General features: G+C 34.9%; 1 protein-coding gene across 4 annotated transcripts in view; it reads right to left on the bottom strand.

The window, feature by feature from the left end:
• Positions 1 to 1,075: 1,075 nt before the first annotated feature.
• LOC120633008 (CHH-like protein) overlaps positions 1,076 to 15,385 on the bottom strand; it is a 108,205-nt gene continuing 93,895 nt past the window's right edge. Inside the window, exons 2-4 of one of the 4 annotated variants that reach the window (XM_039903036.1) lie at positions 8,968 to 9,182; positions 7,463 to 7,543; positions 1,076 to 5,001 (exon numbers count right to left, since the gene is read on the bottom strand). In XM_039903036.1, the coding sequence (XP_039758970.1) occupies positions 4,893 to 5,001; positions 7,463 to 7,543; positions 8,968 to 9,182 (405 nt within the window). In that variant the 3' untranslated portion in view covers positions 1,076 to 4,892. Of the gene's footprint in view, positions 5,002 to 6,608; positions 6,746 to 7,416; positions 7,544 to 8,967; positions 9,183 to 15,385 lie in introns of those variants that run through there. The other 3 variants (XM_039903033.1, XM_039903034.1, XM_039903035.1) reach the window with 3 other exon arrangements.

Genomic DNA, 15,385 nt, shown 5'->3' with positions numbered 1-15,385 from the left:
CATAAAGGAGATACAGAGCATACAGTCGCCCCCCCCCCCCTTATTTCTTTCTGCGGGTGTAGAAATAGAATATAGTGATAAAGGACTAAGACACCGGGAGGTATCTTTGCATCGTTCGAGGCCATGTAGGACTGAAGTGTATGGATAATGCAGTCGTATTTATATCAAAATACCCACCAACTCAATGTCACGAACATTTGTTGTTAATCTAATATATTTTAATTGTTTCTTGAAAACTATCTTAACTATTTAATAACATATCTGGTAACTATGAATTTATAGTTATCAAAAGTTTAATTATTTACCGTAACAATAGTCTAGAACAGGAAGCAGCATCCTCTGTGCTATTCTATTACTACCATCTGCTGCGATCAACCATTTACCAGCCTTTAAACACCACACTTGACAGACCAACACGTCTGTCAAGTGTGGTGTTTAAAGGCAAACCCTCTCGTTGGGAGAGGCCTTTTATCCAACAGTGGACTGTTATAGGCTATTGATGATGAAAGAGATTTGTAGATTCTTTTTTGCAGTAGAGGTTTGAATTATAATTGAACATGCATCTTCGAAAAGGGCACACCTCGCATATTTTGCGGAATTAATACACTCATATATAAATATATTACGACAATGCACACATCGCCATCTAGCCCCAAAGTAAGCATAGCTTGTTTTATGGGTACTAGATGATTGTTGGATATTTTTATAAATAATATACCTAAATACTTCTAATATACAGATGAACACCCAGACACTTGAAAACATTCATGTTCATCACACAAACTTTTTCCAGTTGTGGGAATCGAACCCACGGCCTTGAACTCAGAATGCTGGGCACGCTGCCCACTGCGCCACTCGGCCGTCAAATATAGATGTTTTACATCTATATCTAACATCAAATATCTGCGTTTGATAATTCAGTGAGAAAGTGAATTAATTCAGTGAGTTGTACACTATTTGAAAACATAAGTCGTTTTTTAATCTTTAGTTAAAAAATTGAATTATTATACATGGTACTTTAGGAAATTGCATGTTCAATTAATTTCGTGGGGGTGTTGAAATAAAAATTCGCATATACTTTTTTTTAGATGAAATATATTTCACGGAACCCGTAGCGTTTCTTAGCTGTTGTATATAAAATTTATACAAATAGATTAATATTTCACTAATTCGATATACTTTTTTTTTTAATACAATAATTTCATAAGTCCTATAAATCGTTTTACATCTCTCGCTCCATTAACCATTAGCTAAATTCGTTACAACTATTTTTCTTCGGACAAAGTTGGCACCATTTCTCTAAATATAGGACAGATCACGCTTCACCAAAGTTGAAAATGCGAGCGGTTACTGCGCAGGCAATAATTTTTGTGACAGTTTTTGATGACAGATAAGGGCTGGGCTACGATCTGACCTGATGCTAATAATTATTGTGACGCATAGAAGCGTGCTCATCTTTAAGAGATATGGGTTGACTGATTCTACCCCAACGAAACTGTTTCTACGCATAAACATCATGCTAGATTATAGACCAGTCGACTAAACTGTCATTAAGTCAAGCATTGACTAATGTCATAATGACCGTTTTGTAATTAGATGACAGTTTGCGACGTAGCCCGTCGCAACTGTCAAAAAAAAAAATGATTTATTGATAAGTAACGAAACTCACATTTTCGAATTCAGTGGCTGTCTTAACAAATATGTTACGCAGTTAAATGATCGTTTTCACAAGTTATATTTTTAGAATACGAAAAAATCTTGCCTAGATAGAGATAACTTGTGAGGTAAGAAACGCTAAAAGAAACAAAAAAATTGAGATTCAAATACAGAGAAGTTTCAGTGGAACTAATTAAAACAGTCAAATAAGTATAAACCGCAACTTACAAGATAAAAATTCAGAAATATGTTAGGCCGGCTGCACATTTACGACTGTCGCCTGAACAACTACACTTTGTCAGTTTAGTAAAATAAATTTCAAGCTATTTTTTAAACGTCAAGCCTGTAAGCTTTAGAAGGTTCAGAAACCATTTAGTTTTTATTGGATTTCATTTGTAATTTTGTGAATGTTTCTTTATTATAGATTAACTACTACTCGAGATTGTTTACAAATGTAACCGACAGAGCATAGTTCATCTACTCGATATTGCATTGTCTGCACATGAATCGTGAAACATGCGTTTAAAAACATTTTCAAATCAGGTATGAGCTTGCAGCTTTCAGGTTTTTACAACGAGATGGTCGGTGCGGTTAGTTGCACGTTTTTGTCGTAAACATAAATGCTTCTGCAATGGCTATTTATAGTTATCAAGATTAGAGCTTTCATTTTAATAACCATATTAAAGGTGACTGAGAAGATAAACTAGAAGGGCATTCCGTAATTAACAAATAGATGAAGCGATTGTCGTGTCCAATGTGCGGCTAGCCTTAGTAAAAAGTGTTAAACAATAAATATTCACTGGTGATCGGTTGCAAGCATAATAATATTGTTAAAATAATAAAAAAATAAATTATAAATCGTAAAAAGTAACAAATAAATAGGTCGGAAGTATATAAAAAATAAATCTTTATAAATACTTATGAACTAATTAAATTGCTAAATACAACTCAACCTTTCCTCTATTGTGGGACGATAAAGTGAAATTTACTTTGAACCATGAAAAAGTACATATGATTTGAAAATAAGAATAATATAGATAGGTATAGCTTAAATTAAAATTAATTTAATATCTCTTACAATTATTTGTCTAATTTGATTATTAGTATTATTTAATTATAAATTAATAACTAAAATTAACTTTTTATTAAGGTACAATGATCGTACAAAATGTAAAAGCAACGACTTCAAAAGTACTGCTTAAATATCACTGTTAAGTATATTTTCATGTGGATTTTACGTATTTCGCCTTTGCAATTATTTCACTTTACCGTCGTTTATTTATATCGGGTTGAGAAATTCTAATTGTAAAAAAGAATTAAATACATTGTGTCCAATTAAATCTATATAAGAAACCGTTAAATAAACCGGAATACATACGTTTAAAAGCCACGTTTGTGATTTACATAATTAAACTATATATTACAAAGGCTCATTAATTACTGTAAAACCTATTAAACATAATACCATCGACAATACAAAACAGACCGTGTTAGTAGAAAAAATACAGATAAAAAAGCGTAAGTAATTTATTTAATTAAATAAATACTGCGTATGGAATGCGTCACAATATAATTAAATAGGCTTACGGCCGGTTCACACGACGCGTTGACCAGTCAAACAGGCGTTGCGGCGTCGTAATGTAACCACGGCGCGGCGCCGTGATATCAACCGAAAGACCAGTTACAGATCCCGTGGGTCTTTTCAATATCTTAGTGGATAAAGAATAACTATAGAAAGTATAAAATGTGGTCATCAAATACCTACCAAAGATATATTTTGTAACGTCAGTTGTAAACACAGATGAAATCATAGCGTCTGCATCTCTGTTGGGAATTAATTTTACATCACGTAAAAAAAGGGCTGATCTATAATTTGATGTCAACTTTTTAGTTTCAACTTAATTTCATATCACTGAGATATACTGAATAGGCTTGCTGTCTGGATCGTGTGGCATACCATGGATTATTTCTGTATGGAACGATACAGTAATAACGCTCCGAGACCGCAACGTGTCGTGTGAACTGGCCGAAAATCCGTCGGGAAATTTTTCTTTTTCAAAGAGATACAAACATTAGATGACCAGCATCGAAATCAGAGAAATATCTGCCTCAAACGTTTTTTTTTCTATTTTTGAATGTTTTTTTTTTGTTTTTAATTACCTAGGAGGCGATCTAATACAAATAATATAATCGATATAAAACAAATCTTTAATATACTACACTCCCGTAGCTACAAGCTTACAACACTTATGTATAACACAAAATAATAAATGTCCTTAGTACTGTATACACATTATCTAATACAAATTATGATAACATTACAATTAGTCGCAAACATAAATATTTTTATGTCGCGTTAGACTAGAATACGTTGAGGATAGAAAGCAGACGTCAATTTGGAGGAGTTTGACATTTCTGTTCTGCTTTTTTTGTTGGCAAAGCGGTGGAGTTGTGTTTTACCTTTACGCTGTACGTTTAGATTGTGCTCAGAGGAACCAATACAGTGGAGAGAGCCTTAGTTATACCATTGAATTACACGTTATTGAATAGGGAATGTTCGTTATTTGTAGCGATACTTAATATAATATAAAGGTAATATTCAACGTTAAAAAAGTAATTTAGGAAAAATGGGTAAAAAAGAAGCCATCTGACACGAGCACTTTAAATGAATGTCAATTTGGCGTGACTTGTGTGACGTTAATGACTATGACAAGAAGGAATTATTTGGAGAAGTAAGACACCTAACAACTACAACATTGACTTTTGTTGTCATAGACTTTTACGTCACATTCGTTCTGACCGTTGGTTTCGCCTTAATTGTAATTTTCCAGTAAAAAGTAAATCAATAGAGACAATTCTGAAATAATAACATTTATTTATATAAATTTGAAGCTTATATTCAGCTATTCAAGATATCAAAATGAAATTGTTTATACGGAAAAGAAAATGGTAATTTAAACCCTGATTCTCTATTGCATTCGATAATAGACTCAAACAGAATTTGTGGCGTAAAAATTAACAGTTTTTATATGAATACGTAAAATTTACGTCACAAAATGCATTTTTGTGGTCTGAATGCCGCAGAGAATTGGAGTCCAGATTACCGTTTACAGCTAAGGCTCTCTCTTCGCATGTTAATTCCTCAGAGAGACTTGCGGTAGCTTATTAAATCGATCGGGTTATACAAGATGGCGTCATGTCAAGAAATGGCGCGAAATGTTTTGGCTGTGTGCATGTTAGCGTTTTCCGATGAAGTCGATCATTTGATCTAACTGTTCCTCCTCGTCGTAGAGGTACAAAGACTCCATGCAGCCCTTGAAGTAGGGCGAAGTAAAACATTTTGACCTGAAACACACACGTTTACGTTAAAATCTTAACAAAACATAAGACTTGGCTCTTTGGAAAATAAAAGACTCAGAACGATAACATAATAATGTATTGGACACAATATGTGTTATTATTCTAAGGTAGGAGATTTTTTACGCTCACATCCTTAAAGTTGAGACGTAAGGAGTAACTGGACGGAAGCGGTTTAAGACCCTGTTTTGGCTACAAACCTAGGGCCAGCTGAGCGCGTCCATCGTTTAAATTGATGATGATAAACCGTTGCGATTATAGAAACAATCTGGTCAAGGTAAAATTTAACTTACTACTCTTGTGTTAAAGTTCAAATTCTTTCACACTTCTACAAACTGCGCTCTGGGCGGAACGTTTGTTAAATACAAAGTTAACGAATTGGGCATTCGAAAAATAAGATGCATTATTCTTTGGCATTAAGTTTGTATACTTGATCACGATAAGCGATGGTAAAAATCTTATTCTGAGGGTACTCGTGAGTTAAGTGCTTTTCATGTGAACAATTATTATTATTATAGTCAAGCGCAAACGAGTCAAATAAAAAAAAACTATTATGGAGTTTCAAAGGTATTTGAAGAAATTTGGTAAAAGGTTAGAGATACTTAATTAAGATTGAAGCAAAGTTACGAAGATCTTAAATAAATAAATAATACCTAAAGAAGAACGTTAGATAATACAGACGCTAGATTTAAAAACAAACAATAGGTAATTATTGAATCTCACAACAGACATGAATGAATGAATGAATATATATTTTTTTTATGGTGCAAAAAGGAGGTAAAAAAGAAAGGTGTAAAAAAATAGCGACATGCACTTAAAATAAAATAGAGTAAAGAATTGGTATAGAAAGTACAGTTCATCAGTAGTTAAATGAAAAATCTTCGAAAAACCGATTACTGGAGCGTTAACGTGCATTCAAATAAGTCATTGGTCATATGCCTCTAATTAAAGCTAAGGAATTGAAACAGATTTAAGGAAACCATTTTATTATCACTGGGTTATACATAACTAATACAAATTATTAAAATGAAGCTTATTTTGCTATAGGTACACCGCGAAAAGCAAGAGAATCTATTAAGATCTTAACAATTATTAATTTTAACATCTCCTGAGGATGCTCCGGTTTCGGAGCGAAACGTGCGTAGAGGGTACATTGCCGAAGATATGTTTAGTGTGGAGTATGAGGATTGAAGAAATTAGAAATTACACCATACAGATTCTCCTGCTTTTCGCGGAGTATAGCAAATTAAGCTTAATTTTCATAGCATATCATGGATAACCGTAAAGTAACGCTTGCTTCTATCCAATAAAAAAAAATATCATTTTCTAGCAATGCATCTTGAATAATAATTAAAAAAAAAACTATTTGCGATTGCTCAACTTATTATATTATGTGTCGTGCAAAAACTGAGTAGCATTGCTATTTCCGCGCGGTTTTATCTTTTATCAATTTGACGGTCGAGTGTCATATGCTGGCAAGTTTGAATTCACCTTAATAAATAAACTCTAGACAAAGATTTTTAATTTACAGTTTTTCCCATTCATACAATTTATCATAATCATATACGAAAGATAATAAAAAAGTTGGTCAAAAGATATTGCTGAATCACCAAAAGTCTGAAGAAGTGCAAAGTAGTGCAGAAATTGCATGCTGTTAATCACTTAAACCCACTTTAATTAAAAAAGTATTTCTTGCGTGCTTTAAAAAGAAAGCGTGGTCGATTTTGTAGAGCTGAAAAGAGAAAGGATAAAACTAAAAGCCATTCTTAATGTGGAAGGATTAAGGAGGTTAGGAAATAAGATCGTTAACCTAAAACTAAAAATAGGGGGGTTCCAAACGCGCCCTGGCCTAAGAAGAGCCCACAACAAACTTAGCCCGGTTTTTTTTGTTATCATCTCACAAATCAACTTATTTGTTGCTCGAATTGGCGGTTAGTGCACTCCATTTAGCAGTTGACAGTAATTATTTAACCTCTTTAATGCTCTAAGCGTTTACCATAGAATAGGGAAAATTTGAAGAGTTTTTGAGGGTGTGATGTCAGACGTGCGCGGGGCGTTTTAACTGTTTTTGGACACACTTTATTGCATTCGATAATGGCTGAATGAGGGTTCTGTATGTTCTTAATTCTGTGGCGCAGCCTTAAGACACGTACTAAGAACGTTGAACAACAGTCGTGAGATTCGACCACCAGTTTCATTTCTCTGGAACGTTACCCCATATACCCACACCTCGTTATCCGAAGTCCAACATGCTAATCAGCGGACCAACTTGGCAGGTTTAATAAACGGAAAGGTAAATAAATGTTGTCTTGTTAAAACAGAATAAGGTACAGGCAGTGAGTCGAAGAAAGTCATGAGGAAGAAAGGAAGGAAGGTAAAAACAAATAAAAACTCATCGGGTACCTAATCAGTAATCCCAGGATCCGCACCGTGTAACTGTTTTATATACTTCTTGAATAGTTCAAGTTGGTCCGTCTCTTGCAAGACCTCCACGCAGCCTTTGAAGTAGTCTGTCGTAAAACAGTCTTTCCTGTGCCCCAACAACCAACAGATATTTTGAGTAAATATACATTAATATATTACCTGATTGCTTATCAGGTTATGAAGGTGCCAGTTCACTATATTATATAATATATAAAGCTATATAGTTTTTCAAAATCTGTATTTTGAAATAAGAACAAAGATTTAAATAAATACCATAGATAATTAAGACCCTACTGAAAAAATTACACCAATTCTGATGTACCCAAGTCCTACAAAACTCTGACCTAAACTATATTTGCGGGACTAAAAAAAATTGCATTATCCTATTCATAATTTTTCAACACTACAACAACACAAGTTTAAATCACCTTTTTTATGATGAAGTGACTATATCAGGATTGGTGCCATTATCACTAAAGGACCTTTATTATTATCTATGGTATCTAAATTTTTACCCTGATTCTCTATGGTAATCTTAACAGTGTTGAATAAATTAAATCATTAAATCACATCGCGCGTAGTTGGAATTCAAATGCCCGGAGTCGAAATTAAAAGTTTATTATTACAACAATTGTATCTACATACAACGAGGTGAAAATTTAAGGGTACCCATCCCAATAGAATCAGGGTCCAGAATGAAAATAATTTACAGATTTGAAAACTTTAGAGCTTTTGTAATGTAACACTGTCTGGAAAAAGACACAACATTAAACATTTAGAAAAAAAATGGTCGTTCTATTATAATAAGTTTGAAAGCTGAAAAAATACTATTAATAATAAGTTTGAAAGCTGAAAAACGAACTGCGCTGCACTGGAACGGAACTGCTGTTTGACTCAGTAACTTATCAAACTAAGAATTTTTTCTGACAAAAGTTATTTTTTTATATAATCACTTTTAGTGCCAAACAATGAATAATTATTAAACAGCGAAAACTGGGTTCGCGACGTTCCACGTGATGCTGTTCGATCTTCAAATTATAACTTACTGAAAAACGCCACAACACGTTAAAGATAAGTAGTAGTCTATGTTTAAGCCTGCGCATATTATTTTATTTTTTAAATAATACACTTAGGTAACTGGCTGGAAAACGCCACAACATAATTTAAAAAAGCAAATGAGCGCACATAAAATGATTTAACTAAAAAAAATAGGACTGGCTGAAAAACGCCACAACACTTTGGGTCAGTTCAGACCTGACGGAAAAATATTTGAGCCTACCTTTGCCGCAATTATTCACCTAGCGCGTGGCCGATGTTAGACCAAAAGGTACGCAAGCCTTTGTCGATATTCGCACAATTTGCTATTTTAGGCTAAGGTCATTTATTTGTTACAAGAAACGAAAAATATACAAAAATAAAAAGTTCAAACCGTAATGCGGTCCCGTTATTAATTGCGTCAGTAAATTTCCTGGTTATTTTTCCGTTGTCTGAACTGAACCCTTAGAATTAAAATACGGTCTATGATCGCACCTGCACAGATTATACAGCTTGGGCTCTCGGAAGAGGTTGTAACAGTCGTCGCAGATGCGGTCGAGCCGCGCAAAGATGGCGGCGTCGTACACGCCCTTGCACTGCAAATTGAAGAAGGAGCGGCGCGCCACGTGGTGCGGCGCGGAGGCGGCGTGCGGTGCAGTCGCCAGCGCCAGCGTCATCAGCGCGCAAACTTGGATTGAGCTTAGATGCATCTGGGGAGAAGAAAAGATTTTTTTTTAAATACCTAGTCTGCAATATAGCCTAGGTAAGTAATTATGCAGCCTAAGATGGTAACAGGGTTAGGGATCATCATTGTCCGCATAATTTTTATAAACCCATTGCCGACTGAGTACAGCGCCACAGGCTGTCTCCACTCAGAATGAGAAGGGTTTGGGCCTTAGTCTACCACGCTGGGCTAGTGCGGATTGGTAAATTTCACACATCTTTGAGCACATTATGGGGAACTCTCAGGTATGCAGGTTTTCGCACGATGTTTTTTCTTCACCATTCAAATAAGTGATTCTAATTTCCTTTATTAAAACGCACCTAACTTTGAAATGTTAGAGGTGCGTGCCGGGTATCGAACTCGGTCCCTCCAAAAGGGAGGACGAAGCTACCACCCCTTCCTATTGAACCTACGGCAAAAAACATCACGAAAATAAACAATTATATTTATAAGGATAAGATTGTTTTCTTCACTTGTATGAAAATGGTGCCGATTCTGCTACACTGAATCTCTAAACTGAACTTAGTTTGACGAGTCGAAAAGTTGTAAGTAATATGCACGGGAAACATTGTGAATTTTAGAGCTTATACGAAAATCGTGCCAATTCTTTTGTACTGAATCTCTAAACTGATCTTAATTTGAGAAGTCAAAAATTGTAATATCCACGGGAAATATTGTGAAAAGGAGAGCACTACTTTAAGAGCTGTCAATTTAGATACCTATATTATTAAGAGGTTATTTTTTTACACGACACGTCATACGAAATCTAGTGTAACTATAATTAGATGTATATTAATAATGATACATATAATAATAATAATAATATTAACACGTGATTATTAAACCGGTTCGAGGTTCACAGGTTATTGCTTGTTTTTATTACGATTGCTGCAATTTTATCTAGCAGAAAATTGTTATATTACATGGAATTGCAGTTAATTGCACACAAGGAAATTCTAAAAATACCCCCTCGATTGTATAACTATTATATCTCTTAGATAAGATATGAAATAACTTTAAGATATTTATAGATTTTTTGAATCGAGTCTATGGTGGTTTGAAGCTTACTTAATTGTATGAAAACACTTGAATTTTACTTGATTTGCTTAAAAACAATATAATACTGTTATTTATTCTATTGAAATTTGTACATTAACGTTTAAGCAGAACTAAATGAATTGCCTATCTTAAAGTAGTGCCAACCTATTCCATCATAACAGTGTAAAAAGGACGGCAGTACTAGAAGACCTAATAATTTAATTTAGAGATTTCCGTACAGAATCGGCAGCCAGTTTAATATATATAAATAGTAAACTGAAAGACTAATTATTACTTTAGATAATGTGACCCTCTAAAATGACCAGGAATTCACGCTATGTTTCGATACGAAAAATATATGTGAATATTTAGCAGAAACAAAAGTTCAGTTTCCGTCCGCAAAGTAACTCTGAAACGACGTCAACCGGTTACGAATCCCGGGGACCCACACACGTCGCCCGTTACTCGCATTGTTTATTGCGAATAGTAAAACGACGAAGCTGGGGACACCAACAGTCCAGTTTTCTAAAGGAAATCCCGAAACTCGATACAAAATTTAAAACAAGAAATTTGAAAATTCGTCTGTTTGTCTGCATCATTGTCTGTACCACCGGTTCGAAGTATATCTGTAGTGACTCTACCACCAAGCAAGCAAGCAGATTCTTCCAGAAAAAGCCGGAAAAGAAACTCAGCAGTTGCTCTTTTCCAACATCATTTTTTCTATTCCAAGCAAACTTGTAACCTCAATGCATCCAATGTGATTTGATACATTCTTTTAACTTATGCAGTTAGTTTAAGTAAATCTGATATTACTTACCTTCTGCTTGTATGTTTAACTGTCTCTTTGGTTCGTATTATTGAATTTTGGAGTTAAGAAATTCTCAGTAGTAATCAGTAATTAGCAAATATGCGTGCCTCGGAAAGCATGTTATGCTTTCGGTCCTATTTATTAGCACTAACATGTCATAATAACCGTTAAAGCCAACCTATATTGGTATATATTGTTAAAGATCTCCTTTGCTTTGAAATGAAATTTATTTACTTATAAGAATATGTATTAAGAAAACAAAATAAAAATCGCATCATATCCAGTCAGGCAACCCCTTAAATAAATTAGTTCTGAGGCTTAAATTAAAAAATATTCTTTGTTTTATTTTAATATGCGCCTACACAAAATAAGAAGTAAGTAATATGAGTTAACCTTCTTACTAGACATGGAAAGTCGTTATTTTGAATGCAAGTATTCCTATTCGGGAACCGGCGTCCTAGTAGATTTTTGACAATTTTCAGTGCAATGCCTAGAGAAATATCTAGACAACCTATCATGGTTCTGTAAACAGCATTGGCTTAATGATATATATTTATATATCTATATATCATATTTACATATCTAGCTTAATGTATTACCTTACTGCATAAAACCGAATCAATGCGTCAAAGACTGCTGTTTTAAAAAGCATATTTTGACGCTTATACTATTGACTACAACTAACTGAATATAAAAAGTCTATAATTACCTATATTGAAAAAAGACTATATTCAATTTCAGAAATAGTCTAGTTTAATCTGTTGTTAATTTTCAGTTGATTGTTATTGACTACGTATAAAAACAAGCAACGGTTAACCAAATGTTATAGACTAACGGTAGTTTAATGTCATAAAACGATATTCTTCAAGTCCCGCTTTTAAAATTTCCCAGATTGCCACCCCAATCACCCATTAAAGGCAGGGTATGGGGAGATTATATTAATTCATACAACCTCAAAAGCCGGTGGTCTCAGATAATCGCTCCTTATAAACTATAAACACTTTATGCTTGTCCACTTTACTTAATCGCCGGCGCAGAGTAATGAAGTGCTATACTACTAAGTGCGTTAATAGCTGTAACACAGTTCCTAACTAACACAGTTGTATCCGTTGATTCCGTTGTAAATGAGACACAATAAAGACAATTATTTATTATTATATTAATTATTATTTTTACTAGTTACATCGACAATATTCGGTACTTTGTGTAAAAAACAGTAATCTAGTGTTACAGTAAATTTATAAAGTGGGTAAATAATTAAACTTTTGATAACTATAAATTAATATTTGCCAGATATTTATGTTAATGACATTGAGTTGGTGGGTATTTTGATATAAATACCACTGCATTATCGATGCACCGCAGCAACGTACACAGCGTCTTCGCCGGCGAAGACGAGGGCCCCGATTTCTGACGTCATCCGGACGTGGATCCTTACCACGGTCACGGGGGCGATCGGACTAAACAATGATTAGTCCAAAAGTCCACCAACAGTCAGATTAACGTCGAACCGAGCCGAGGTCCGAGTCCTCGCAGGAGGCACCCTCGGGTCTACGTCTCCCACTCTCCCCCCCCGATGTCGTCGAGCCCTGGGGCTCTTCTCATGGCGAGCTTTCGCGCTCGCCCCACTCCCCCGGTGACGCCGTAGCAACCCCTCAGGTGGTTATCGGCAAGTGTCCTTCCGAAAAAAGCAAAAAGCAAGATGCACCGCAGTCCTACATGGACTCGAACGATGCAAAGATACCTCCCGGTGTCTTAGTCTTTTATCACTAGCGCCGAATAGAATCGGTTGTAAATATCAATGAAATACCGCATGGCTATCATAGGCAGGAGATAAGAATTATATCCCCTGATTATAACCCCATATTATATCACCTGACTAGGGATACAATTTAACGTTTCAAACCGCAAAAGCGCGGCCACAGGGAATAGAAGAAGATTATCCTTGTTTCCTATACATGTTTATTTTACACACATGATAACATAAATAATACTAATCAACAAAAAAAACATTTTATAATGGTTTAAACCATATTGCAATGCCCTGACGGGGCTTTATGTTTATATGCCTATCTACTCAATAATAATATGTACTGTATTGTGTGCTATATATGAAAGCAATAAATAAATGAATAGAATTGGATGTTTCCACCTGTGCGCCAATGCTCAGAGTTGATAAAGCTGTGGGAGAAGATAAGAGTTGTCCTCTTCTCGTGGAGAAGAAGGTTTCTCTTATTTTATTATCAGTGCATTATATATTTATATACTACGAAAATACACACACCGCCAACTAGCCCCAAAGTAGGCGTAGCATGTGTTATGGGTACTAAGACGACTGATGAATATGATAATGAATAATATACATAAATACTTAGAACATACATATAAACACCCAGACACTGAAAAACATTCATGCTCATCACACAAACATTTTCCAGTTTTGGGAATCGAACCCACGGCCTTGGGCTCAGAAAGCAGGGTTGCTGCAAACTGCGCCAATAGGCCGTCAAACATTCATTACTATGTAGAAACTATTTAGTTGCATGAAATATGATAACGACTAAGACACCGTGAGGTATCTCTGCATCGTCTAGAGTCTCAAGACTGAAGTGCAACGAAAATTCTCTCGTATTTATATCAAGATACCAACTCAATTCATGAACATTGGTTGTGAATCAAAAACAAATTTATTTCTTTCTTGAAAACTATTTATTGATTTAATATATATATAATCCGTCTTTGGGTGAAGTAATTTGAACAAATATCGTAATTACTGTGTATTATTTGTATTTTTCTTTTTTCATTATATATGTATTTTTTATTTATATATTTATTTTATATCTATGTGTATGGATGTCTATTTATTTTCGAATATATATGTATATATAATTGCACTATTCCGCTCTCTTGCAGCTTTTCCTTCCGCCAGAGGTTACTTGTAAGAGATTGCTTGCAGCAATAAGGCCGCCTTTGCATGCCTACAATTCTTGTTCTTTTGTTAATGTTTGTGTAACATCTGGCAAATTAAAGTTATCAGAAGTTTAATTATTCACCCACTTTATAAAATTACTGCAACGTTTTGTTCTTGATGGAAGGTATAAAATACTCATGATTGTAAACTAAAGAACATTGGCATCCATGTTGATGGATGGACGTGTTCCTTGCCCTATGGAGTGTTGCTCTGCCCACTTACTTTGTGGGCAATACGCTTGGTCTGTCAAATATAACTATTAAAAAAATATATGTATATATATTTGTGTGGTTTCATGAAACCACGGTAAAAGAGAAACTTTTTTTCACATTATAGCCTAAAGCTAAAACTAAAAGTTTGCGGAGTAATATTCCATATAAAAATCGCTTCATCGATCTTAATTTTATACTTGGAAAATGGAAATGATAATAGGAAATGATAAAAGTAGACTAGGTCTCGAACAAATATTTTAATTTAACTCTGTCTTAGAGTACGACATACAGAAAACTTTAAAAAATTTTGATTATAAGAAAAACTGAAAACAATATTTTATTAGTCATTTTGATCCGTTTTTCAATTCTTTTCAATCATTCTATTATCTATTCCATCTTCATTATAAATGTAACCAATATTTTATGGAGCACTCGCACTAATGAGTGATAGTCTATACTCTATACGCTACACGGTCAGCTGATGCGAATTACAGGCGCCGCCATATTGGCTTTATCCCTACTCCGCGGCCGACCGTCACGCGACATGCATGTCGCGTGACGGTCACAGCGAAAACATTTTGTGACGATGTAATAACAGCTTCATTTTAAAAATTGGCTTGCTCCTATCGTCTTATTAACCTATACCGCTTAGTAGGTGTTCCCTAATCCGGTCCGGCGACTCCGCCCGTTCGCTCTGAACACCTGATAGATGCAAGTAGTACCACCTGGCCACCGCACTACCTGTTTATTATTCTATAAATAGCACTAACTACTCGGTGGATACCACGATCTTATAGGTTAGATGCCTAACTATATAGATTGTGAGGTAGAAACGCTGTTCTGTATTTTACACCTAGACCCTACCTTCAACGGCGAAGATTTTCAGATAACCATCATCGCAAAAAAATTTTGTTTTTGTTATCTGGATCATTATCGACCCATTACCGGCATGGGTCTCCTCAAAGAATAAGAAGGCTTTTAGACCGTAGTCCTAATGGAACGTATCCTACCTATCGCTGGCCAATTGCGGATTGGTAGGCTTTACATTCATTTGAGAACGTTATGGAGAACTCTCGGATATGCAGGTTACAATGTTTTCCTACACCATTTAATTGATAGGAGACTTGTCTCCTGCAAATGGCCAGTAATTGGTTGAATAA

Source organism: Pararge aegeria, chromosome 21 (assembly GCF_905163445.1).
Source record: "Pararge aegeria chromosome 21, ilParAegt1.1, whole genome shotgun sequence".
In the NCBI taxonomy this organism is placed as follows: domain Eukaryota; kingdom Metazoa; phylum Arthropoda; class Insecta; order Lepidoptera; family Nymphalidae; genus Pararge; species Pararge aegeria.
Note: the sequence above shows the minus strand (reverse complement) of the source record. Positions and strands in the feature narration are given on the sequence as shown.